Raw genomic sequence first — 27,009 nt, forward strand, 5'->3', positions numbered from 1 at the left:
TTAACATTTTCTCACAAAAAAGAAATAAGTTTTGATTCCATTAAGTCAGTCTGTAGGGAACACCCTCTCCCCTCCCGCCCAAATGGTCTGTATGCCAACCTTACCATTTCCCTCCCTGCTTCCTTACAAAGCCATCTGACCTATCGTGGTGATTTCTTTTTAAATTTTACCTATACTTGCCAATAAAATAGGGTTTTATATGAATTTGTAAATGTATCGCTTTGTTACCTCAATGCATAATTAAACAAACTTTATAGCTTAAGTTATTTGTCAGCATGTATCAGTTTATTATGTTAATGCTGTATGTTAAATCCACCACTTAATACCGACACTAATAAATACAGCTATCCAAGATACAGTTTGGATATGTCTGTTAAATAAGAATGGCTGCCAAAGAAATCTGAAACTTTAACATACGCTCTCCATGCTAACAATTCTTGTGAAATCTTTCAATTGTATAATATGGCCATCATCAGACTGAGTAAAAGATTTATTGCTGTATATTCAAGGATTCTTGCTCAATTACATAGAATGTAGGCTTACTATAATATTAATGCTTAAACACATTTATTTCTAATTAAAAAGCTAAATAAGTATCTCTTCTACATAGCAAGCTGAAGAGGAAGTTGATTGATGATCACAGTAAAAATATTTGAAAGTGCACTATGGTATTAGTGATTATTAAGTTAGTTTCTAGTGTTTTTTAGTGATTCAGCTTCTTCTCTATCTTTCCCATGTCTTATCCCAAAAGTTAGTATGTTTCCAAAATAGGTGAATGTTTAAGCTATACAGGTCAAACATCTTATTTGTTTACCATTTGGTGAACCTACAGTCATGTCTTTTGTGAAATGTTTTAGTGAGTTAATCTGCTTTAGTAAACCATTGTATATTTAATTAGAAGCTACCACAGCATGTGGAAATAAAAAAAAATAGAATGGACATTAATTAACTTGATTAAGAAACAAAGTAACACCTACACCTAAGGCATACCCACAGGAATGCCTTATACCATCTGTACTGTGACTTGGAAAGAAAATGTACTGGCAAACTGGGTATGCTTGACCACAACAATCAGTTTACTTGTGATAGAATTAGTCTACCTGATGGATGTCCTTGAATTATAAATCTTGGCATGTTTAAGAATTAGCACTTGGGGAATTTGCTTAATCCAGTTAACAACATCTCTAGAAGGAGATTTTGAAATAATAGAAAACTTGAGCTCATCACAGTCATTCGAAACTAGCAGTCCAAATTTCTCAGCTGACAATGAGAAAAAGAACTGAAGAAGACTGTAGCATAGACCAGTTTTATATATTTGAATATTTCTGCTTTTAAAAAAAATCCTGTTACACAATTTAACTTTACTAGATTGAATAAAAGATACAAATGTATAAATCCGATCTTCATTAAGATGGAGTCACAAGGATGATTTTACGACAGTCAGAAAGTGACCAGTCTAGCTTACGAAGAGGATGGGTTTCACAAAGGAACCAGACCTACATTTTCAGAAGTACAATTGCATGCAACAACTAATTCATGTGTACAAGGTTTGCCCATTAAAATATGGCCCTATAATTCCCAAAGGGTAATATTCATTTCAGTGAAGAGTTCCAGGGAAAGGTCTTGCACACTATTTAAGCCTTTATCATAAGAGTTATATGGTTAAATGGAGATCATGAGGTTTATGTAATGGCTCAACCTTTAAACTTACTGTTCAGGTGAATTTACAATTGAGCACATGTGTGATATTGAGCATGTGCATTTTTGGTGCAGATTAGTGAGGTTTTATTGTACATTTTTACTGAAACAAAACTTAAATGGATGAGAAAATATTTGGCAGAAGACAACATTTCAGATAAATTCAAGATATTTCAGCTTAGACACTGAATATAATTTTAATTAAATAGTGCCCCTTTTTGTGCCAAAGCACCCAGAGCACTGAACAAACATTCAGAATACAACAGAATGAATATATTATAAAAACAAGAATATTAAATAGCTATATAAAACTACTGTTTCCAAATCAATAAAAATATACTTAATATATAAATATACCAGTATGCAGAGATCTTCACCCCAAACATGTAACTTCAATTCATATTGATTTTTCTCAAGCTACGCCAACTACATTGTGTGAAGCTATAGATTTTCATCCTTTCATTCTCACAGTAAAAATTGAGAAAAATCTTGTTTATATATTAAAACAGCTCACTGATTCTGTTTACTTAAATTTGGAAGTGAAGTGCTTGTAGGCAGGCAACAAAACCCTCCTGTAAGTACATTGCTTTTAACTATACAACTTTTCGATTCAAGTTATTAGAACATTAATTACTAACCTATTTCACTTGGAAAATATTCCAGTATTTCAAATCTCCAGTTTTTATATGCAGCATATTGTTGGTACATATCAAATATATCTGCAGTGAACAGCATGGCTTCCTGTCCACCAACTCCAGCAGTTACTTCCATGACCAAATCACTGTCGTCTGTTTCTTCTGAAGGAATCAAATGCAATACTATCTGTAAATACAAAAATTACACACCTTTTTACCTGTTTAAGGGCTTGTCTACACTAGCAAGTTTCTGTGAGTAAAGCAGCTTTTTGCACTCAAACTGCAGACGTGTACACACTGCCAAACCACTTTGTACGCAGAAACTCCTCAGCCGCAGCGCTGAAAAAAAACCACCTCGACAAGAGTCGTAAGGCTATTTGCACAGAGGCTCCAGCTCTCTACTGCCAGTGTAGACACTTGATTGCTTTCTGCGCTGTAATTGGTCTCCGGAGCTGTCCCATAATGCATCAAGTGACCGCTCTGCTCATTGTTTTGAACTCGGCTGCCCTGGAGACATGCGCCCCTTCCCTTTCAAAGCACTGTTTCTGACAGCGGTTGTGTGCTGTGCTGATCTGCTCCGGGATACAAAGCAAACCATTAATGTGGAATGCTTGCGCTGTTGAACACAGAGGTAGGTAGGGGTGCGTGTGTGTGTGTGAGTGTGAGAGAGAGATTGCAGTGCAGAGAACCCAGAGAGGGAGGCGGGGGCTGATGTCAGGGTTTCCCCCTGCATTAGGACTGGCTGCTTCCTGTCGCTGTTTAAACTTACAAGACAGCATGCTGACACACACTCTGTCCCCCAGAACACATTGTCTCTCTCCCCCTCTCCATACACACACACACTCCCTGTCACATACTCTTCCCCGCCACCCCTTCAGTTGAAAAGCAGCTGGCAATGTAGTCGGATACCCCTGGAACAATGGGATTGGGAAACCTGCATTATGTGACGCTGTGCCTGCCCCATGAGGCATTGCAAACCCTTCCCAAAAGCACCCTGTGGCTAGTTGCACAGTGGGATAGTTACCACAATGCACTGCTGTTTTTGCCATTGCAAGAGCTGCTAATGTGGATGCGCTGCAGCGTCACAAGGAGCACAGTGTGGACACGCACCAGCGGTTTAATTCCAGCGTTTTAATAAAAGTGGTATAACTTGTGGCGCAGAAACTTGCCAGTGTAGACATACCCTAAGATTTTCTTCCCCTGACACCTCAATGCATACTTGAAATATTTCACTATGTTCAGATGGTATGAAAATGTCATACAAGCCATCAATCATTTTATTTTGCAGTCTGTTACAGTAGCTCCTTGACATTCTCCAGCTAGGTAGTTTTCTTAATGCTCTTTCTCCCTACTCAGTGTTTAAGTTCAACCTACTTTTTTTGTACTATAATTTTCCCCAGGCAACTCCCATTAATACATGAGTATATAATACTTACTAGCATTTATCTGTAGACTTCAAGGAAGGTAAGTATCATTATCCTCATTTTATAGGTAGGAAACTGAGGCATAAGTGAAATAACCCGCCCAAAGTCATACAGCAGGTCAATGGAAGTCCTAGGAATAGAACCCAAATCTCCTGACTTCCAGTCAGTGCCCTTTTTGTTAACACACTACCTCCCTGAAGACTAACTCAAGTCAAAGGTGCGTTTGTTGAGAAAAGCCTTTTTTGTGTTTGTCTGTGATGGTGAAAGGCTCTCTTCAAGTTGACCAACAAAACCTTGTACAGATTTCCATTAGCCAGAAGAGGCCTCTGCTTTTGGAGACTACAGAAATCACTGACCAATATCTGGAAACGGAAAGTCTTTTTTAAATTGAGATTTTCTTTTAACTCAATACTAGCTTATCAACTAAGTAGCTCTATGACTGAAAAAGTTCGGAAGTATGTCATGGAGTTGTTGAGGATTTTTGTTTTGTTTTATTTTGTTTTTTTTTTTTTTAATCAGGAGAGATGTGAATTTGTATTGAATCACAAATTAAAAATGCACTGATATTAAAACCTGAAAATACACCATTAATAGCCATTATAAAACAATTTTACACATTGGACCAAGCTCGCTTTAAACACTTCCCTGTAATGTTTTCCACCCATTACTGCTTGCTTGTACTGTGTAAAGTTTCTCTATATATCTTTGTCCTATCTGTTCTTCCTGTACATCTATACATTTTTGTATGTTTACAAAAAAATAAACATATAAACCAACTGTCATTTTGGTGCTGGATGAGCATGTGGCAAAATTAATCAATTTTCTTTAACAGATCAGATTTAGAAAAAAGCAATAGCTTTTTATCTTGTTATTGTGCACATTCCAGAGGAAATTATTTTGATGAAACTTACTACTATGCAGATGCCTATACAAACTAACAAGTGGGAACTAGTTACATAGTTTAAACATGTCTTTTGTAAAAGCAATAGCCTACTCTCACAGTGATCCTATGTGTATTTGCCCTGATCAGTTGATAAACGCCCTGGGCTCATATATATAAGCAGTAGAACTAATTAACCGTTTCTCTTGCAGCCAGAGAACGGAGGAAGCCTTATTAGCGTTTATAGTTTGAAATTCTTGAGAGGTGCCCACATAGGGCTCTATAAATACAAATAAATGCCTTTCAGGGATGGTCTAAGGATATTTGGTCCATGGAGGGATGGACTAGATTACCTCTCAAGGTCCCTTCCAGCCCTGTATTTCTGTGATTTTATAATATGTCAACTTTGCAGTTCTTAGAATGAAACACAATCCCATGTTTCTAGCAATCAACTATAAAAAATGAAAAACTAATTTGAATGAGGTTGTATGGTTGTAAATGAGGACAGGATTTGGCTAGTGCTCATTTAACTTTGGATAGTAGACAGATATATGAGGTTACTTTACAAAGGACTATACCTGGCGCTTCAATTCAGTTATCTCTTCCTGACAGGAAACTATTTCCTCTTCTGCAAGCTTCTGCAAATCTTCATTCTCATCTGCAATATTGGAGTGGGTTAATCCTCAACATCTATGATTTACACAATCTCATTAATCCTCCCTCCACAATAGCTGTATGACAAACCACACTTCTTACTGAATAAAAACATATTTTGCATGTCATTAAAAGTTGAAGAATATGATATGTGATTACCTTAGACCTTAGTCCATCCCGTGCTTTGCTGCACATTGGGCTACCCGCACATTTGCCATAATATGTGATAGAGATGAATAATTATTTTAATAGTATTTTCTGGTATTGTCTAGATTAGATATGGGGAGATCCACCCTATTTAATATCTCTCTATTCTCTCCAGAAAGAAATGTGAAAACTAACTAGGAGTTAAGCTTAAAATTCTCTATTTACCTAAGGGTTTGGTTGTATCACAAAATTCCCACCTCTACCCCACCCCTCAGCACAGATAACATTCCTTGTGCCACAGGACTGGGGCAAGCTCATCACACAGTCCCATGAATGTGGCTTTCCTCATCCAAAAGTTCTGCAGCCACTGCTCGTCATCCCAGACGTGACTGACAATGTGATCCCACCACTTGGTGCTTGTTTCCCAAGCCCAAAAGCGGCGTTCAACTGTGGTCAGCACCTCTGTGAATGCCACAAGCAATCTCATGTTGTACCTTCTACGCGTGGCGAGAACAATGTCGCACTCCTTTTGCCTTTGTAGTTTAAGGAATAACTCCACTGCCACTTGTGACGTGTTAGTCAGAGCGAGCAGCATACTGCTCAACAGCTCAGGATCCATTCCTGCAGCCTGAAGAGGCAGGGTGCACAGTACACAAACCATTGAAAGATGGCGCCAAAGGCAGATGGAAGCTAAGGGATTTCTAGGATGCGAAGCAATGCATCACAGGTCATTGGGACAGTACCCAGGATGCCCCACGATCCCCTCCACCTTCCCACAAGTCTTTGCAGCAGAAGGGAAAGAGGTGCTCTGTGGGATAGCTGCCCAGAGTGCACTGCTCTGAATACTGCTGCAAGTGCCGCAAATGTGAACACATTATTGCGCAGGCAGCTGACAGTGTGAACACACAACAGGTGTTTCCCTTCAGTGCTCTCTAAATGGCGCTGTAACTGCTGCTGCTGTAACTTTGCCAGTGTAGACATGCCCTTAGGCTACCAAATACAGTTTCACATACAACAAAACACCACACCCAAAACAATCTCTTAAGAGAACCCTCTGACCCCACTGAAAGGAGAAGGCTCTTTGTGTACAGTCTACTCAGAAAATGAAGGTGTGACTGGAGTGGGCATATCCACACTAGCTTTAATCCAGCTAGCATAGATAACAATAGTAGTGAAGACATGGCAGCAAGGACTTCAGGGCAGGTTAGCTCAAGTATGTACACAGGGTCCTTGGTGGGCTTGTACTCAGGTGACTAGCCTGCACTGAAGTCCATGCCACCACATCTTCATTACTGTTGTTATCCATGCTAGGTAGATTAGTGTGGGTATGACTACCTGGGCTACAATTACACCTGTGTAGATATACCCTCAAGTGTCTGCTGCTTGAACACAGTGTGGGATAAGGAAAGAGTATCAGCATGGATTAAGCAGGTGTGCGTTACACACACACACCTTCCCTCCCCAGTTCAGTTAGTAGATACAGAGCATCTCTTTCAATGAGTCTGCTCTCTACACTGCATTGCTTCGGCTGCACTGCTACTCTTCGCTGAGAGTCTTTCACTCCCCTGCTACGTCTGTTGGCTTCCGAGTTTAAGTCTGAATTAATCTTTTGACACAACAAGCCTAGAGTAACATAGAAAAGATGCTCTGTTACATTGCCAGCCTCAGGAAAATAAAAATATCCTCCGAGAGAACACTGGTAAAGAGTGCAAAAAGTGGTGTTTGCCTATTTGCTAGATGTGCTAATGCAGGTTAGAAGCATAAATTGTCATGCACACTCAAAAGACCAGATGATGCTCTAAACAAGGATGGATGGATGGACTCAAAACTGATTTGCAATAAATGCTTTTTTTATTGTGATTAAGAAAGTAGCTGTATCTTTTATCTTTCTCTGTCTAGAAGGGAAATGCTGGGCACTGTCCAGTTACTGGTGCTTCATTATTTCCCACACATGTCCAATTCTAAATTGACCTGCAAGTATGTTTAAAGGATGGATCATTAAATAAAGCTGGTGATCTGCATTTATAGAAAGGCTCTCAACACCACGTAAGCCTCATGTTAAAGGCTTAAGTAGTGTGTAAAACCTTGAACTGGCACTCTTCACTAAACTGAATATTACCCATTACATGTAGCGTAGTAGCCATGTTAGTCCCAGGATATTAGAGAGACAAGGTGGGTAATGTAATATCTATTACCCCTTGTGAATTATAGGGCCATATCTTTATAGGCAAAAAAAGGTGAAGTTTTGAATTACGATAGCTTAATCAAGTTATCTTAGCACAGCCAAAAGCCCCATTAGGCCTTACTGTCACTAGGAAAGAAGGTATGCTTTTAACAGATTAATTTAACATGTGTTAAAACTCTAGTGTAGTCAACGTTATTTTTAGTTTTAACATGTTAGTTGGTCAAGTAAACTGTAGGCTCCCCACTATGGTTTACCTCAATCAGCTAATGTGTTAAAGTACAACTGCTTGTCTACACTAGGATTTTAACGTTAAAATACACATTTTTCCTAGTGACAATGAGGTCTAAGGCTATATCTTCACTGCCAAAAAAGGTAGGTACCTTTTTGCAGTGAAATAACTAGTGCAACCAAAACAATCTAAGAAGAACAGCAACAACAAAACAATCTAGGGGCCTGAGCCACACTAAAACTTATTTCTACATAGTTACAGAGCTCAGGGCTGTGAGAAATCCACACACCTGAGCACTGTAGTTATGCTAACCTAATCCCCAGTCTAGACACAGCTAGGTTGATGGAAGAATACTTGTGTGGATCTAGCTATTGTTGCTTGGGAAGGAAGTGTTTCTGCAGCAACCGAAAAACCTACTCCATCACTGTAGGCTGCATCTACACACTATGAGGTTATGCTGGCATAGCTATTCCGCCAAAACTATGCCACTATCATCCCCATAGCATAGACATAGCCTATGATTAAAAAGTCAAATGATTGCCAGGTGGAGGTGGCTGAATTATTTCTATTTAAATCTTTTCATTTGTAATTGTTCAATGAAGAGCCTATACAAGCAAATTTTAGCCCATCATCTATTTGAAAACTGACAGTTATGATCTTTTATAGTCTGGGGAAAATATACCATGTTAGTAAATATTAATTTTGGGCCTGCACACACTAGGATAAGGTAAGTGTTTTTAGACTGCATTGGCTAGCACATTTTAACACAATACTGCCAACATGCAAACATTAAAAAATCATGAGTCAGGCCCCTCAAAAACATTAGTTTTTCTAAAAGTAATTTTAGTATTTGCTTTCTTGTTATGGTGCCTTTAAGGTTCACATTTGCAATTTTTTCTCTGCATCCCCGAAGGCTGGAAACTTTGTTTTTATTCAAGTGAAAATCACAGCTTTCATTTTTGAAAAAATCGCAGGAACTATGGCCCAGATCCCCAAGGGGATTTAAATCCTAGACAGGACCGTCAGGAACACAAGCCCAGTGAACACTCACTGATACTGAAGAAATTATTTCAGATTAAGGTAAAGTGTGAATTTAAAGCAGAACAGCTATTGCTGATTAACTCCTTGTGTGCACGCTCTTATTCTGCAACAGAAGTGCCTTAATCTGATTTGGATTAAGCTAAAATGCAATAAGGCACTCTTCATTCCGGAGTTAATCAGGAACTAACTCCCCGTGTAGACAAACCCCGGAGTTAGCAGCCACAGGCGCGCGCACACAGCAAGTTCACCTGGAGTTTGCGTGTCCGCGCGGGGGGTATCCAGCAGAGCAGGTAGGCGGGGCCAGAACCAGGGGGCGGGGCCATGCGCGCTCGGCCGTTGGTGGGGGTGGGGGTCTCTCACCTGCTCGTGCCAGCTCTTGCGTGTCCCGCAACTCCTGCTCCTTTGCCCACAGCCGCTGTATCCGCGCTCCCAGCTCGGGGCCGGCTCGACCCCTCGCCTGCTCCTCTAGGAAGCGGCGCAGCGCGGGCGCGGCGAACAGCGTCTCCAGGCCGGGCCAGGAGCTCAGCGGGCGCCGCGTCTGCTGCGCGGCACGTCCCCAGCACATACCGGCCCCGGCGGCGGCCCCGCGGCAGCTCCTGGCGGGGGGCGGGGCCTCGCGCAGCCCTTGCGCCGCGCGGAGAGTACGCGCGAGCAGCCGCATGTCCCAGGCGAGGGACCCTTTGCGGAAAAGACCGAAGAGACTCGGGTTGGTCTCCAGCCGCGGCCGGAAACGCTCGGGTGACATCCCTTGAATACCGGAAATTGCCGAAGGCGCTCGGCTCCCCACAAGCTTCGGAAATAGCCGACGAGGTTCGGATTGGTTGTAGCAGGGATCGGATTGGACGACCAGGAGACGGGGGCGGGGCGGAGACCGACCCAAGCGACACTGACGTGGGGGTGTCTGAGCCGTCGGCTCCTCTCTCGCTCCAGCACGCGGCAGCCGGAGCCTTCGCTATAGGCTGGGAAACGCTCAGGGAAGCGAGACAGGCACCCGTGATCATCACCCGGCATCCCCAGAGCCCCTGTCCCCCTCCTAGCTAAATATCCCTTTAGCCCCTATGCATCCCCACAGCCCCTGCTCTCCTCCTAGCTAAACATCCCTACAGCCCCTGTTCTCCTAGCTATACAGCCCCTATGCATCCCCACAGCCCCTGCCCCCTCCTAGCTATACATCCCTACAGCCCCTATATATTCCTACAGTCCCTGCTCTCCTAGCAATACATCTCTAGAGCCCCTGCTCTCCTCCTAGCTAAACATCCCTACAGCCCCTGTTCTCCTAGCTATACAGCCCCTATGCATCCCCACAGCCCCTGCCCCCTCCTAGCTATACATCCCTACAGCCCCTATATATTCCTACAGTCCCTGCTCTCCTAGCAATACATCCCTACTGCCCCTGCTCTCCTCCTAGCTAAACGTTCCTACAGCCCCTATATATTCCTACAGTTCCTGTTCTCCTCCTCGTAATACATCTCTACAGCCTCTGCTCTCCTCCTAGCTATACGTCCCAACAGCCCCTATACATCCTACAGCCCCTGTACAGTTCCTAGCTATACATCCCTACAGCCCCTGAACCCCTCCTAGCTATACATCCCTACAGCCCCTGTGCCGTTCCTAGCTATACATCCCTACAGCCCCTGTGCCGTTCCTAGCTATACATCCCTGCAGCCCCATACCCCTCCTAGCTGTACATCCCTACAGCCCCAGTACATCCCTATAGCCCCTCTACCCCTCCCTTTTAACATCCCTCCCTCCTATACTTTGTCACAGCAGCCCCTATTCCCCACCTCTCTATAGATTGATACAGCCCTCCTATCTATACATTGCTAAAGCCCCTGTACACTTCCCTCCCCTACATCCCTGCAGCCCCTCTTCACCTCCCTCTCCTACATCTCTACAGCCCCTCCAGTTTCTCCACAAACCATATTTGGTGCAGTAGTAGTGCAAGCTTCCATCCACTGCCCACCAATATGTCCACAGTCCTAACCTTGAGGCCCTATATCTATGGGATAATGATAGTTCATTCTCCATTCCTTCTGAATGTTTGTCTTTAGTGCGGAGACTGACAACAAGAGTACCAATTGTGGCAGTGATTTTGACACGTGACTTTTGCCCACTGGGAGATAGACTGAACCATTTCTTTACTAGTAAGTACATCTTCACATACATACATGAGCTGTCAAATGTTGTTTCAGTAAGGTAACTGTATCATCTCATTGTCTCTAATGCTTAATCCTGATGCACTTAAGGGCAGCGTGAAGGCTGCTAGAACTCCACAACCAATCTTACTCTGTTAGTAGATTTTAAGACTAGAAGGGACCATAGTGATCATCTAGCTTGATCTCCTGCATAGCACTGGCTGCGGAATTTCACTCAAATGCTGCCACACCACTTGCATACTGATGGAAGGACCACCATCTGACTCTACCCTTCTATGAATAATGATGGAGAGCTTTTGTGCATGTGCAGAGGTTGACTCTGGAAGTAGCAGGGAGGATTTCTTCCCAGGATTAACTGCACAAGAACACACCTTGACTGAAGAGAGGGCAGAAGATATGTCATCCTATTCTCCCCCTCTCCCCAATCAGCACTAGCTATTTTTTCCTTGTAAAGGCATTCTTTTCTCCTTTGGGGGTAAGCTCAGGGATCTAACCCACTCCCTTTCTCCCATTTTGTTGCTGTTCCATATGGGTAACAGTAGGAACCTCCATTATTCCAGCATAGAAACAAAGGGAAACATCTGAGGGACAGGGATCTTATTTCCTCAAACTCCTATGACTTAGATATATGATGGACACTGTAGATAAGCCCAAATACAAAAGCCCAGATCCTCCAAGGTAGTTAGGCATCTAACTCCCATTGATTTCAGGGAGTTAGGTACCTACAAACTTCAAGGATCTGAACTTAAGACCCCAAAAAACACTGTGGATCCCACACCTGCTCAGACCTGGTCACTTCAACCCCATACTCAAATCAGAGCAACTATCCTCAAAATAAGGGCTTGTCAATATTGAAGAGTTTTAACAGTTATTCTAGTATAATCCTATGTTTACACATTTTCAGGTATAAGAATTGTTGTTTGTTTTGTTTAGTTTAAACCTTTCCTGAGCAACATAAGCTAACATGAAAAAGACGTACTGGAATAAGAGTCAACGATGTTTAGACTGGTATAACTATATTTGTTTAAATTCATACCTTAAGTTATTTTAAAAAAGGATAAATAAGGCCCAAGTCAGTTTACTGAGGCGCTGGTCAGCATAGGTGTGAAGTGTTTGTAATCCTATGTAAAAGCTGTACCAGGATTGGGCTCTTGTTATGTATAATTTCCGAGTTCTCAGCCACTCCTCCTACTATAAGGAGTCCTCAAAATATAGTGGTGAAGGAACATCCTTAAAATAGTTTAGGCATCTTTGCATATGTATCCTGTAGTTACAGCAGATGCAAAAAATCAAACATTCAGAGTCAAAGCAGAACTAAAATGTTTTGTAAGAAAGAGAGAAGGGCAATTTTCAAGAATTATTTCAGTCAAAGCTCAGTGGATAGGGACATTAAAGATGACCAGTTTCTAAAATACATCTGCTAAATACATTTTAATGCTCAGTTGAATTGGAAATGTAAAAGCTATACAAAGAGGTCATTTAGGAGGCTGTGGTGTGATAAAAGATTGTGAGATAATACCAGACTGCAAAAATAAAGTTATCAGTTCATCCCTTCTGATATCTCCTTGTGTGCAAACAGTTTGCAATAAAGTCACTTTCTTTTGGATGACATCAGAAGTAAGACTCTCAGCTAAACTCAGAACATAAGTAGTTTAAAGAATATACTTTATTATGTTATAAAAAGGTGCAATTATCCGTAAAATTGTGTTGAGCAATAATCTTATAGTACAGCCATTGGAAGGAATCAAATCAAAGTATTCTGTTCTTCCTTTCATATTCACAACTTAAATTAACAGAAGTAAATAAGCATACTTTACAACTAAATTAACACATACCTGTAGAGTAACAGTAAGTTCTCCCAAGCTTACATTAGTGAGTTGTCAATTTCAAAAGATTTATTTAAAAAAAAAGTTAATGTAATGCATATTCATGTAAAGTTGCCAAAACAGTCAGAAATGAAAATTTGTAATCCAGATCAATTTTGGAAATCCACAGGAAATACATTCAACATGAGAAAATGGTTTGTGGATATTAAAATGAATGGGTGATCAAAAATGGTAATTCTGCAATGTTTAGAAAACCATTTTCAGCAAGTCTGTCACTGTATACAATTGGATTGACAAAATACATTGTAACAGCAATATTTTTAAAAGAAGAAAATTACACTTAGAGGATATGCAGTGAATTTACAGTCTTTGAAGTTAGTCTGGCATTAAGAAATAGCCTAAAGCACTGCCTCTGAAATCTTATTCATGCATGCAAAGCTTCTTTGTGATCCACTGGTACCTGTCAGTGGAGTTCACTGAAGTATGATGGATAATTTAATACAGTAAGCATCGTTGTCAAAGGGAGAAAAGAAAAATGATGAAGTTTTATGGATTTCATAGGACCAAATACTTGAGTTCCTATGAATGTTAGAATTTATGAAATTCATAACTACTATGTATAATTAACATGCTTTGTGACAAATAGTCAAAAGCCAGGAAATTTAGAGTACAGGATGATTTAGTGTAAATTAAAGCTTGTAAGGAAAAAAGCCAGCATGAATTAATGACTTACTGTCAGCAGTTGAATTATCTGGCTTGTATCACAATTTTAAATTGTAGGGAAAGTTTTTGTGCTGATATCTTAGTTTATGGGACCAGTAGGGTCAATTTCTGGCTCCAGGCATTAAGCTAGCGTACTTGTTTTCCAAGTGTGTAAACAATATTAATGTGAATTCAAACAGTTATGGATTTTGGCACCACCATGCACTGTCCTCCCACCCCTCACAGATTACTACTGTTATTGGCAGAAGTATGCAGGATAGGGTTGAAGGGGTTGAAGCTCAGTCAGTGGGCATACATATTAAAAACACAGGTCTCCTAAGCCCCACATTGGGGTTGGTAGCCAGGGAGGAACAAGCAAGTTTAAACTGACATTTTGGTTATCCATGTATGTAAATTCTAAATCCATTCAGTCACTGGGTTCCATCAGCAGGATACCTGCTGTGGGTCCTTGCCTGCAAGGAGAAGGTTTACAGCCATTGATACTGCAGGCCTTACTCCTTGTGGGACATGGATTCTGATTCAAAGGCCATTGAAGCAAATAGTCTAACAATTTCAGTAGGCTTTGAATCAAGCTCACTGAGCACATATCCTAGTCAGCCTCTGCAAAACAAGCCTTCTAGGAAGCTCTTACTGTAATTTAAAGTTGCTCTCCCCTTTATGGCCCCCCAGCCTGATGTATGGCAGCAATTATATCCACTTGCTCTCCCAGCGAGAGCATCCCCCTCCATAGCACCTGCCTGTGAAGGTAGGTGCAATCTGTGTAGACAGCCTATGCCAGGGGGAGAAAATATGGCTCCAAGCCAGAATTTGGACCATATTTATTAAACCTGAAAAATGGGAGTAGCTTCCTGCATACTGTTGGCTTAGAGTACAAAACCACTATGCATGTGAATAATTTAAACAGAACCATTTATTGGCTTCAATAAGACTATTTGGGAACCCTAAGTTACTCACGTGGTCCCCAATTCAGCAAAGCCCATATTTAGTTTCTCTGAAGCCAATGGGATTTAGGCATATGCCTAAATGCTTTGCTTATTCAGGGCCATGCATAGGTGTCTGCAGGATTAGGCCCTATGATGTATGTGCATTTAAACTTATTTTTTTCTTTTTTAAAGCTTACATTTATATTTTGAACTTGCATTTCAGTTTTTCATGAGACCAGAAGTGGCACGGTATATACATATATGTTATTCCAGTCTATAGAGTAAGCATATTGGGCAGTTTAAAAATTGTATTGTACATTATATGTACAAGTAAATCAGTTTTCAAGTTTAATAGCGTGGCTGTTTACATTTTTTTCAAAATACTGTACCAAAAGCAATGAGATTGTGTTATGACCTAATTTGTTGTCAATATCAATTTCAGAAATGTAAACAGTTTGAGATATCCAATAAGTTGACATGGACTGTAGTTGACTATTCATATAATTTTGAAAACACCAATTATTTAAGTTTATATTAACAGTAATTATATTAATACTTACTCCTTGGAAGCAAGATTCTATGTCATAAATAATGGTCAGTTTATAAATCCCTGAAAATAGGGGATTTAGAACATAATCTCATTGCAATATTACACTGAAGACCTATGTAATATTTCTTAAAATAATGTAACAGTTTCCAGATATAGATTTCTGGAATGCCTATGCTAGAAACCAACATGTATTTTAGGGCCCTTATCTTTAGTTTTAGTTAGAAGTGTCCTAAAAAGGATGAACTGTCTGTTTTGACAAGAACATCTACTTGTCTAAAGTATCTTATAAAGATAGCTTATGGCTAGCAGGTCACCATCAAATGGTAACATCAAGAATATTCAAGTCTACATTTTTAAAGGCTTATACATGCAGTATTGTCTTATTACACATTGTCTAGTTGTTTGCACCAAAATGCATTGTGCCTCAAACACTAGCAAACCTAAAATCATGCCATATAAATATATACATATATGATGCTATATTTGTATAGTACCATAGTAAATATCATTCTAACTAAATGGCACAGTAGATATGTAGGACCAAATTTAATTCTAATTAAGAAAAAGCATCTTAAATTCATTTTTAAAATTGTATTTCACAGTAGAAGGAGGCAATTCTTCCTTGTTGAATTCCATCCCCCCCTTCAGGAAGAAAAGTTTTGTAAACATCATAGCTATTACTCTATCAATATAATTGAATATTTTATTCATAATGGTAAATAGCTAACCAACATGAATAAAGTATGTCATAACACAACAACACTTTCAGACAAAACAGGTATTTATTAAAAGAAATATTTATAAATATTATGTCTTGCATTTTAAACTACATTTTCATAAACAACAATATTTAAAAGTGCTGAATATAGTAGGATAGTCAGCAACGCCACTGTAAACAGAATTTTGTTTTCTGCCTTGCAGAATTTGTTTAAAATCCCATTTTGTCATACACTACAACATTTAAAATATTTGCATAGGGAATAAAGAATAGCCCTTTTAATAATCTCCTGAATTCTATATAAATTACAAAACCAAATGAGTTTAAGAAACAATTCTTCAAATTGTTCATATTCATCCAGAAAAAGCACACAGGTTTCAAGTAAAAATAATTTAAAAAATTCCCCAAACCGGCTATTTGAAACATATTCTATAAATAAAATAATAATAATAATAAATGTGTGAGAGAGGTAGTAAAATAAAGGAAAAAAATAACCCCCAGAAAATAAACTAAACTCCAAATCCTGCAAGTTATTCCATGCAAGCAGATCCCTGTGTCTGTATCATATTGACTTCAATAGGGCTCTGTACAGAGGTCAGCCCATCAGAAGTAATTTACAGACTGAGGGGAAGGGCTCAACATTTCAGGGCCAGATTCTGCTCCATTACAAATTGGTATAATCTGTCAACTCCAAAGTTAATGGAGTTACTCCATATTTCTATGGGTGTAAGGGAGAAGACTCTTGCCTCTCTCTAAGCCTTAGTATAAGGACAATGTTCCCAGTAATAAGGACATTTAAAACTTTTATTCAAAGCCATTCTATCATTTATCTTTCAAGATAGTTTGCAGGGGATGCTAGCACTCAGAATATAGTTTTGTGTACTTTAAGCATGAAGATGGTGTTTTGTAAGTTACAAGTTATGGTATATTTAAACATCAAAGTGCATATCAAAATAGGACAATTTTTTTTAAAAAAGGCCAAGCCAGACACCTGCAAAAAATAGCCTGGCAGCAAGGCGATTTGAGCACTATGCTGCCTTCTTAGTTCTGATTGTACTGGGCCGTTAATATTCGGAATTCTTTACCCAAGAAGGACACCTGTTAACTTCAACTTTTGCCTGGGTAAGGAGTGTAAAATCATAAGCCCTTGAACATTAATCTCTACAACCCCTTGTTTTCAAGGAGTTTTTCAAAATCAAAGAGACAACAAGCTGAGATAAGTCTTCCTTAGCCCCTCTCCCCCTTTGTAAAATACTGCTTTTTAAAAAAAACATCTTTTCACTGGATTTCTCTTTAAAAGAAAAATATCTTACAGGACAGATGCAATTCATCAAAATGTTCTAAAATGCTCTAAAATGCTACATGTAGGCAATCTTTTATTAAACTTCTTTATTCAAAAACTAAATTATAAACTTTTTTTTTTTTTTTTTGCTGAAGTACATAACATTAGACAACAGTGTTAGAACTGGATCGCCAGTCTTTAATAAATCAATTACAGTATCTGACATCTGAAGTGTACATTGAAAATCTTTGTTCTTATAACAATTAAACAATATCAGCGCATAAATTGTGTCACCCAGACATGGATCCCTTTAAGTGGTTTGTGCTTTTTTTTTTTTTGACATTGCAAACGCTAATGAAAATGCCAGTTTTGGCAGTGACCAACCAGAGGAATCCCCATTTTGATTTATTTTAAATAAACAGTGATAAATAGCTCTTTTTCCCATACAGAATTATTGGCTTCAAAAAGTCAGTGTATTGTACTCAGTAGAGCATGTTGAATAATGCTACACGTGAAAAATTGGCTTTTTTCTGTGTTAGTGATGTTAAAAAAAAAAAAAAATAGCAAGCCTCTTCCTGGTTTGCTGCAATTATTTCTATGTACCATAATACTGTATTGCACAAAAAAGTTCTTAAATACAGATATAATTTATGTTATTGAATTAAATATTGCAACAACTAAGTGGTATGTGAAGCAATTTTATCTTGCACATGCAGTGTGAGAATACACAAGGAGACTGTTCATAAAACTACAAATACATCATTGCAATCTTGACTGCAGTTAAGTGAAAGGAGTGTGAAACAAATGTATTTTGGCAAATCCATTGTTCCCTCCCCCGCAAACTCAAGCAAGGGGGACCTTGGTAAAAATGTAGACAGAGACCATCATATGTATTTGTTTTCTTCACAGTAGCCTGAGTAGTGCTAAACTGTAGTTCTCCAGGAACTCAGCGCCAGATGTTATTAAACTACTTTTATTCCCTCCCACCCACCCAAAAAACCCCAAATTATTTTATCCAAAAATTAGAACTAAGTTTCAGAAGTAGAGCCTACAGTACTTTCGATGAGAGACTTGTACATCTGAGAGTTCAAAAACCTTGGGAAAGAGTCTCTGTGCATTAAGGTGTATATCTGAAGTTGGGCATCTTCATACATGTGAGGACTGGGATCCAACAAGTTTCTGTTGATCACTTCTCGCACCCGAGAATCAAGACTAACCTGAAGAGAATAGAAAGAGATGTCTGTTAAACAACAGATTTGGAAAGGGCCGTATAAATATCTATATTTTCCACCCCCCCTATCTCCCTCCCCCCCAAAAAAATCCACAGAGGACCAAGAGCTCAGTTTCCTTTTGTCAGTTATATTTTTTTGTGTACTTGGCTTCTTCAAAAGTCAATTTTATACAAGTATGGGCAAAACTACCCATTTTGATTTGCCTTGGTCTTTGTGTTCACATTAGGTACTATGAGAAAAAGATGCCATTATATCACAGCAAAAATGCAGGGCAGTTAAAGCTATACATTAACATGGATCTCTCCATATACATTTCATTTTACATTGATCAATTTACTCAGTTTTTCCAAACTTAAACATATTCCTCCTGGGAAATACTGAATGAGTCATTAATTGGCTGAAATGCTTTCTCCTAGTTGCTTTTGTTCAGTCTTCTGAAATTTTCTGCTTACTGTACCATGGTTGTTGGGTTTTTTGTTTTATTTTTAACACTATACTTACTAGTCACAAATTACCAAAAGTTTCTTTTTTATATTGTTGTGCTAATGTTGCTATTAGTCTTAAGTCTCTTTTTTTTTTCTTCCATTCAAGGCCTTTTAGATTCTGGTAATTTCCTCTTTTAGGCAATTTTATATTCATATTTAACTTGGTAGCAATTTTGCAATTTCCACTTGAATTTCTGACTTTATATTCCTTTTGTAATGAACTCTGACATCTAGGAAGGACAGAGGCACATTGCCCCTGATGTTCTACTAAAACACAAGATTCATATTAGATTAAGTAAAATATGGATGCAATAGGGAAAACTATAAATGGGTCCAGTTAGGAAAATATTAGTTGTGGAGAAAAAAGATAGAGCATTGATATGGAAGAGCCAAGAACAATTTGTTGCTTTGATCCTTCTATTTGAGCCATGCAATGAACTTCAACGGGCCTATGCTATTTAGATCAGCTGAGATTCTGGCTCTATATATCTACACTTTACCCATATTAAAAAAAAAAAATTATTGTCCAAATATATTTAGTCTATATAAACCCAAAAGCACCCTGATGTTAGAGGAACATTAAAGGTACATGGTAAAGCATTAAAAAAAATCAGGAATGAATATTGCATATGCATTGCAATAAAGTCTTTAAATATATAACCAAATACCATATTGAAATAATTAAGATAACATGCAAGTTTTCTCTACAGCCTTACGAGTGACATGTAGCAACCGATATTTTTTCCATTCTTGTATGCTTGTACTATTGTCATAATAGTCTAATACATCTTTATTGGCTTAGTCTTTGTTTAGAGTAAGTCCACTTCTCCAAGATGCATTCTATAGTCTAATCATTTATTAGTCACAAGGCATTATTATGATGCCAACTTAACTGCAAATATCACATTCCTAGCAAGTTCTTCTATTACTTTTTTATATTTAGTCTGTAGAATATTTTGTGTCTTGTTTACTATGTACTTTCATATAAATGTCTGTTGTGAACTCTGTCCTATCATGCACACAGCACTATGTGATGCAACATACATCACTAAAGCTGTAGACAAGATAGTGTACAGGTCTGTCTCATCTTACGCTGGGGTTACGTTCTGCAGTCAGTGCATAAAGCGAAAATCACGTATAGTCAAAATTACATTGAGTGTAATGGCGGGCGGAATCGCCCGCACTACAGAAACAGTATTTAAATTGTTATTTTTCTCTTTTTGGGGGTTTTGTTTTTGTTTTTGCCGACCGCGTAAAGCTTAAATCACACATGTTAAATGCACCTAAGATGCGACAGACCTGTATTGTATTATAGTACTGAAGAAGCAGCTGCAAAGGGCAGTATTGCAACCTTGGAACTTGCTTGGGGCAGATTTCAACTCCTGACCAACTGAACTTCTCTATCCTAGACCTGAAATTCTTAGCTTTAAGTGATTTTTCCTTGGGTGATTTGCCTTTGAGTACATGAAGTTAACAGCATTAGGCTCTCATTTTATGCAGCTAGCAGATTAATTCTCTTTGTTAGAGAAAGTGGCATCAAGTAGTCCTTATTGAAGATATTTGCTGGTGAGTGTTCTGGTGAAAATTGGTTGAGTTTATGGAATTTAAAAAAAGAGTCACCTTTCACACCTGTAGTCTATTTTGACCAGAATTTTCTCAATGACCCTGTAAAGTGTGCAGGCAGTTTATATGCATAACTGAGTGCTGGTTGTGACACTCTGTATCTTGGGGGAACACCCTGCATCTCCACGTTCATCCTTATAATATGATTGTGGGTGGGAGGGCAAAGCCAAGAGGGAAGAAAGAACATGATAAAAGGGAGAGACTTTTGCCATGCTCTTCCTCTCTCTTCTACCTCCATCTACAGACATCACCACCAAGCGACTGAAGCGCTGATCAAAGGGGGAGCCTGGCTGAAGAGCAAACAGCCTGCCTGTGGTAGAAGCATCTAAGTTTGTAAGGGCACTAAAAGTGTTAAGATCAGCTTAGAATGCATTTTGCTTTTATTTCATTTGACCAAATCCAATTTCTTGTGCTTTGACTTATAATCATTTAAAATCTATCTTTTGTAGTTAATAATTTGTTTGTTTATTCTGCCCGACACAGTGCGTTTGGTTTGAAGCGTGTCAGAGACTCCCCTTGGGATAACAAGCCTGGTACATATCAATTTCTTTGTTAAATTGATGAAATCATATAAGCTTGCAGCGTCCAGCGGGCATAACTGGACACTGCAAGACGGAGGTTCCTAGGGTTGTGTCTGGGACCAGAGATATTGGCTAATGTCATTCGGTTGCACAATCCAAGCAGTTTACATACCAGAGGCTGTGAGTGAACAGCCAGGAGTGGGGGTTCTCACAGCAGAGCAGGGTAAGACTGGCTCCCAGAGTTGAGGATTGGAGTGCCCTAGCAGATCACCGGTCCAGATAACACTAAAGCTTTTGCACTAAAGTGGTTGTAAACAGCTATAGTTCAGACAAACCCACAGCAGCATAGGGAAAAGGGTGCATAGTGGCTGGGGCAAAGGTTCCCAGCTCACATGCCCGTCTAAGTGGTTTCAAGAGGTCTCCTGCTTGCCTCTTAAGATCTACAGTAATGGCAGGAGATGATTTGGGATAGCCATTGAAACTGAAGGGGATCTGCATGGAAGGTTTTATGTACACTGCGCATGAAATTTGTTATCACTTTTGAGCTATTAATGATGAAACTAGAATGCTACAGCAGTCCTAAAAGCTGGGGAGAGTTGTGGGCTACATGATGGCTTAGAAAGCCATCTGAGTATTAATAAGTGAAAGAGAAAAACATTATTAGCTTAGCATACTACAAGACAGAAGAAAGGCAAGATAATGACAATGGAATCTATTACCTCTAGCGACCATCCTGGAGGATAAATGTATTGGGCCAAGTCCTCAGCTGGTATAAATCAATATAGCTCCATTGGCTTAGAGCTAGAATGGTTTACAAAAGCTGAGGATCTTGTCCAAAGTGTAGGGAAAGTAAAGGAACTAATTGTACTTGACACGATCCAAGCATTTATCTAAAATATTGAGAACAACAAACAAATAGTGATTGCAGGACATCACTCCACACACAACTTTTTAAGTATTATAAGAGATTATTCATTGGGATGTCACAGTTGTTGATTGGCACCATCTCCTCAAGTCTTCTTCCCTGGCTTACTCCCTATCTCTAAAAGGAACTTTCCGCTACAAAAGCAGAGAACAACATGCATCTGCTGGCCTTGTGATCACTGAGCCTTGCTTCATTACCCAGAGATTTGAGAAGCTGGAGTGAATGATGCCAAATGCCCCCAACCCTGGCCCCTTTTCATTGGCTGGAGATCCTCAGTGTGAAGAATCTGTCTGATCTAGCAAGTCAGGTATGTTTTCTGACCCCACCACATGAACCTGCAGCACTGCCATCCTTGATTACAGCAAATGAAAGTTTAGTATTTCCAGCTTTACCTCTTTTGGTGAAAGTATAGAAATATAATCTTCATATATAAGCCTCGCCTTTTCTTCAATAACTTTCTTGTTCTGTTCCTTCTTTAGGTCTTCACACGCAAGCCAGAAAAGTAGGTTCTCTTCGCTGTACTCTGTTCGAAGAAACTCTCTGAAAAGGTTCCTACCAGCTGGTGTTTTCATCATCTTGTCAAAATTCTGAGCCCAAGACATAATTTCATCTGCAGTAGGGTTTTGGCTGCAAAAAGAAAGTATCATTAGAATATGCTTCTGTTTTTGTAATAGTGTTTACATACATTGGGCCAAATTCTCCTCAGTTACGCTGTAGTCAAGAACTAATGAAAACAATGGGGCTTCATTCATAACTATAGAGTTTTGCACGGTGTTCACTTCTGTGTTCATAATCCCAATACCAATTAAATTTGTTTTATTTTAAGAGGCAGGGTACCCTGGTTTTCTATTGATTTTCTGCCAAGATTATTTGTTACCCATAAAACTCAAGAATAAAGTGACATTCCCACTTTTAGAAGAAAGCTTATCCCCCGTTTGTTATACTTTAAGCACTGGATAGGTGATCAGAAGACTACATTGTTTAATATGTAAATGATAAACTGGAGGGTTAAGTCGTTCAAGTTATTTAACTACTATTAAATTTAATACTGGGTACTCATCCTGTCTTTCCTGCACGATGGAAGCCTCTGAAAGTTCCAGTGTTTAAGAGCTTTTGAATATACATCTCACACAATAAGCAGTATTCGACCATATGTCTAGTGCTCAAATCCATTTAATCAACCTTTATTTTACAAGCCATACAGGATATACAAGTTATTTAATATTTATACTTCCAGAAAGCTATCCTGAGCAAAATGGGTATAACTTTTTAGTTAACTAATACAGACTCCATATTTTCTGTTCTGTCAGTCAATGATAATTTCTTGGACTCAGAGGCCTGGATTCTCTTCTCAGAATGGTCAAAATAAGAAGCAACTCCACTGAAGCTAAAGGAGTTTGTGGCATGTATACATGCAATGTCCACAAGACAGCACTTCCAGGAAGTTCAGAAACAGGTAGAAGTAGGATAGAGTGTCTGGAATTTATTCAGAGTTTAGGGATTGAGTAGGGCATCGAATCTGGTTTCATCCATTAAGTTCCTTTTTTTGTAACCATTAACTCATTGCTCTAAAACTGGACCCTCCTTGCTTCGTGAATATTACAGTCTGATGAAGATATCTGAGCAAGATGGCACTATGCCCCAGAGTTACATTAATTTAAGAAGAGAATAATAAGTAGAATCTTAAATTCAGAAAGTTAAGGCTAAAATCCTTTCTCCAGCATTTATTCCAAATAACTCAGCTGGATGCTAGGAAATTTTACAGAGAGAAGGAGAAAAATTTCTGCTCCCCAAGGTCTTGGAACAGCAGCAGTTGCACTCAAAGTTGGAGCAGCAACTGCATGACCCCTGAATTTGTGTATATGGAAGGAGGGCCAGAAGATATGTAGTGACAGTTCCTCTAGTCCCATCTTCTCTCCTCCCCACGTGTTTGGGCAACAACATTTTCACAACTGTATTTAAACAGTTATTTTTGTAGGTAAGATAGGACTTGGAATGCCTTTACTTGCGTTTCATCATCATGTCTGCCTTTTATCCAAAGATTTAAGAAGGGAACATCAGATAACTTCCTAGAATCCTCAGATCAAGTGAGGTTTTGATATTACTTACAGACAAGTTAGAAATACAGACATTTGATTTACTGGATAGCTATTGTGAGCACTGGAAGATTTAACGTGACAAACTTACCATTCCTCTATGACCTGGATACTCTCCATTTTGGTTGTATGTGTTGGCCTTCCTGCATTGTCCCCTCTATCTTCATTCCTAACAGTGAGGCTGCAATGTAGTACAACACTTTATTTTGTCTAGAGAAAGTTAATTTAAAATAAGGACTATAGCAATGCTCCAATGTATGGAGTATGAATATATTTAGAGCTACGTTTTCCAAAGTGGTTTCACACCAGCCTCTAAATATGAACTGAGTTTTGGGAGAGTTTTTCAGTCACAAATTTTTGCATGCCCCAGAACTCAGATTAGGAGGTACAGATGCTATTTCCATATGCAATTTACTACAAGTTCATAGTTGTGCACCCAAAAACTAGCATAAATTTAGAGATCACTTTTGGAAAGATTGCCCTAAGTGAAGTCAGAATAATACTGGTAACAAGTAAGAGGAAAGGAAGAAGAAAAAAGAGAGAGAGACGGAGAGAGACTTTATTGGGCACTTACAAAAATGCCCCAGCAATGTTGGGGATTCATTCATTCTTTGAGTAACAAAATTTCCCCCACATTAAGATTATGTTGTGTGGTTTCAATTACAAGATTTAGCATGTAGCTGTTCTATAGAATTCCTTCCCTCTTTAACCAAATTTGTGAGGACTCCTGGACACATTACTTTGAAAACTGACTTTTATTTTTAATGGACTGCCAACTTAGCAGATATCGTGCTAAATGGATTACACTTCATTAAGTGGTAAGCCATTTTGTCCATATGGCAAGTACTAGTAGTTTTTCATACTGATAAAACTTACTGGTTTTTCAGTAGAAAGACTTCCATTAGCGTTCTGTAACTAGGAGCTGAGAGAAGAATGACTTTCCTTTTCTAAAATAAATAAATTCATACATCTTCAAAGCTAGGTGAAAATGTAAAAAAAAATCTGCAAATATTTGTTTCTGTTTTGAATCCTATTTGCTTCATTTTTCTTTGCTGTCTATGAATATTCTAGCAGGTAAAATTACTAGCAGGAACATATACAGCAGGGATCAGCAACCTGCAGCCCACGAGGGTAAGACCCCTGACAGGCCAAGACTGTTTGTTTACCTGCCGCGTCCGCAGGTTCGGCCGATCACGGCTCCCACTGGCCATGGTTCGCCGTTCCAGGCCAATGGGGGCTGCGGAAAGCGGCGCGGGCTGAGGGATGTGCTGTCCGTGGCTTCTCGCAGCCCCCATTGGCCTGGAACAGCGAACTGCGGCCAGTGGGAGCCATGATCAGCCAAACCTGCGGACGCGGCAGGTAAACAAACCGGCCTGGCCCACCAGGGTGCTTAGCCTGGTGAGCCGCGTGCCAAAGGTTGCTGATCCCTGATTTACAGAAACAGAATTAATTGAATACTGGAAGATGCTTACAGGAAGCAAATTTTGTATGGCATCAATATTTGCATGGGAAATCTGATTATAAGTTAGGCTTGGGAACTGGAACATACCACGTGAACAGTCTGTCCAATGGAAAAAAAACACAACCATTATAGCTCAGGTTTTGAATATCAAATATTTACAATGCCCCTGATCATCTTATGTAGTTGCAAGTATAAAAAATTGAAATGGTTTCTCGAGTACCTTCCACTCACATTGAAAGAGAAATCCATCTCTGAGTCACTCTAACTGTAAATAAGGTTTCCCTCCACCCCTTCTTCACTCAGGTGCGTGATTAACACTTTTATCATCAGTTTGGCAGAGTGTATGGTGAACTCAAGGGCTCTTTTAAAAATCCACAATTAAAAATCCCAAATATTGCAGATTACATATTAAGACTTAAACATTACAAAGATATACACTTTCAAACAAAGCTGCTTGAAATCAGTTGCTTCTTCACTTACCTGCCAAGACCTGAGTTCAGGCCCTTGGTTCTGCTTCCCCTGTTACAGCGTAGGAATGCAGCTCCTGTGCTGCTTAAGGTGTTAGGATGTCATCAACTGCTGCAGGAGAAACAACACATCCTGAACTCTGGGGTTGGCAGGTAAAAAGCTTTTTCCATCTCCTTTTGACCCATTTCCTGTCAATCTATAAAAGGAGCACCCACCGAAGCCAATGGGAGTTCCATGTATAGAACAAGAACAGGATATGGACCATCCACTTTTTACATCTTGTAATCTTTAAGTCCACACGTGTAACTGCTTAGGGTCAGTTTGTACCTGTTTAGAGCACAAAGGTTTATTTGGGGAGGAGGGGGAGAAGATGTCACAAGAAGCCTCCCTCCCTCTGTCATGGCCCCTACACTCCTCTAGATATAGGGTTTCAGTGCCTCTGTGGTCACAAGTCACTCCATGGAGGAGATACAGAAAGGTGACCGGCAGCTCCCAGCCAACTCCACTGGTTGGTGTAGGGTAGGAGCACAAAAGGATAGTATAACAGATGTGCTCTCCCTTGTGCTTCTCTGAGGGATTGTACCCAAGGCACAATCCCTCCCAAAGCTCCCCCTGGGACAATACAGCTTTTCATCACAGACACAATCCTGCTTGCTAGGTACAGCAAGCTCTTATTAATTTATGATTGCAAACAGTTTTTTAAAAATAGTTAAAGCATTATGATTCACCACATCCTACTCATCTTATTCATGCAATTTTAATGGGAGCGCTCGCGTGATGGGTAAGATGAGGAAGATTCAACCCAAAGAGAATGAAATGATCCGTCTTTTTTCTTCTGCGTTGTGAGCAGCAGTTAAACTGCACTGAGTTCATCAGCCTGCCTCAGGGCTGAGCCACTCCAAACCACCCACACCCCAAGTTTTAAATGGGGCTCCAGATTTCTCAACCGAGAGGTGTAAGATTGTACTGTTAGTTTAAGTAGATATTTGGGGTCAAATGCTACTTGCTTTGCTCATGCAAAGCTTCTGCTGAAGTATGAGAATCATGACTGGCTGCTGAAGTTGGAAAAAAATGAATAGGGTACTGAGTTCCAAAAATGAAATAGGAAACTAGACACCAAAGCTGT

The 27,009-nt window shown here is 39.5% G+C and overlaps 2 protein-coding genes and 1 long non-coding RNA gene across 11 annotated transcripts in view; 1 reads left to right on the plus strand and 2 right to left on the minus strand.

Moving 5' to 3' along the window:
* The window catches only part of MTRF1L (mitochondrial translation release factor 1 like), an 18,354-nt gene extending 8,716 nt beyond the window's left edge, over positions 1–9,638 (minus strand). Inside the window, exons 1-3 of one of the 2 annotated variants that reach the window (XM_024112424.3) lie at positions 9,142–9,183; positions 5,216–5,295; positions 2,337–2,520 (exon numbers count right to left, since the gene is read on the minus strand). In XM_024112424.3, coding sequence (XP_023968192.1) covers positions 2,337–2,469 — 133 coding nt within the window. In that variant the 5' untranslated portion in view covers positions 2,470–2,520; positions 5,216–5,295; positions 9,142–9,183. Of the gene's footprint in view, positions 1–2,336; positions 2,521–5,215; positions 5,296–9,141; positions 9,184–9,253 lie in introns of those variants that run through there. The other variant, XM_008177867.4, reaches the window with a different exon arrangement.
* On the plus strand, positions 9,560–22,684 carry LOC101938301 (uncharacterized). 2 transcript variants are annotated; one of them, XR_010599730.1, is made up of 5 exons: positions 9,560–9,703; positions 10,945–11,037; positions 20,895–20,944; positions 21,982–22,164; positions 22,337–22,684. It is a non-coding gene; the product is annotated as an uncharacterized LOC101938301 (long non-coding RNA). The 2 variants fall into 2 exon arrangements; XR_256398.5 differs by lacking the exon at positions 20,895–20,944.
* The window catches only part of RGS17 (regulator of G protein signaling 17), a 78,528-nt gene continuing 68,908 nt past the window's right edge, over positions 17,390–27,009 (minus strand). For 4 of the 7 annotated variants that reach the window (XM_008177591.4, XM_005301419.5, XM_065588841.1 and 1 more), the window contains 3 exons: positions 24,045–24,134; positions 22,250–22,484; positions 18,064–18,288 (listed from right to left, as the gene is read on the minus strand). In XM_008177591.4, coding sequence (XP_008175813.1) covers positions 18,100–18,288; positions 22,250–22,484; positions 24,045–24,134 — 514 coding nt within the window. In that variant the 3' untranslated portion in view covers positions 18,064–18,099. Of the gene's footprint in view, positions 18,289–22,249; positions 22,485–24,044; positions 24,135–27,009 lie in introns of all 7 variants that reach the window. The other 3 variants (XM_065588846.1, XM_065588842.1, XM_065588845.1) reach the window with 3 other exon arrangements.

Source organism: Chrysemys picta, chromosome 3, assembly GCF_011386835.1.
Source record: "Chrysemys picta bellii isolate R12L10 chromosome 3, ASM1138683v2, whole genome shotgun sequence".
Lineage (NCBI taxonomy): Eukaryota > Metazoa > Chordata > Testudines > Emydidae > Chrysemys > Chrysemys picta.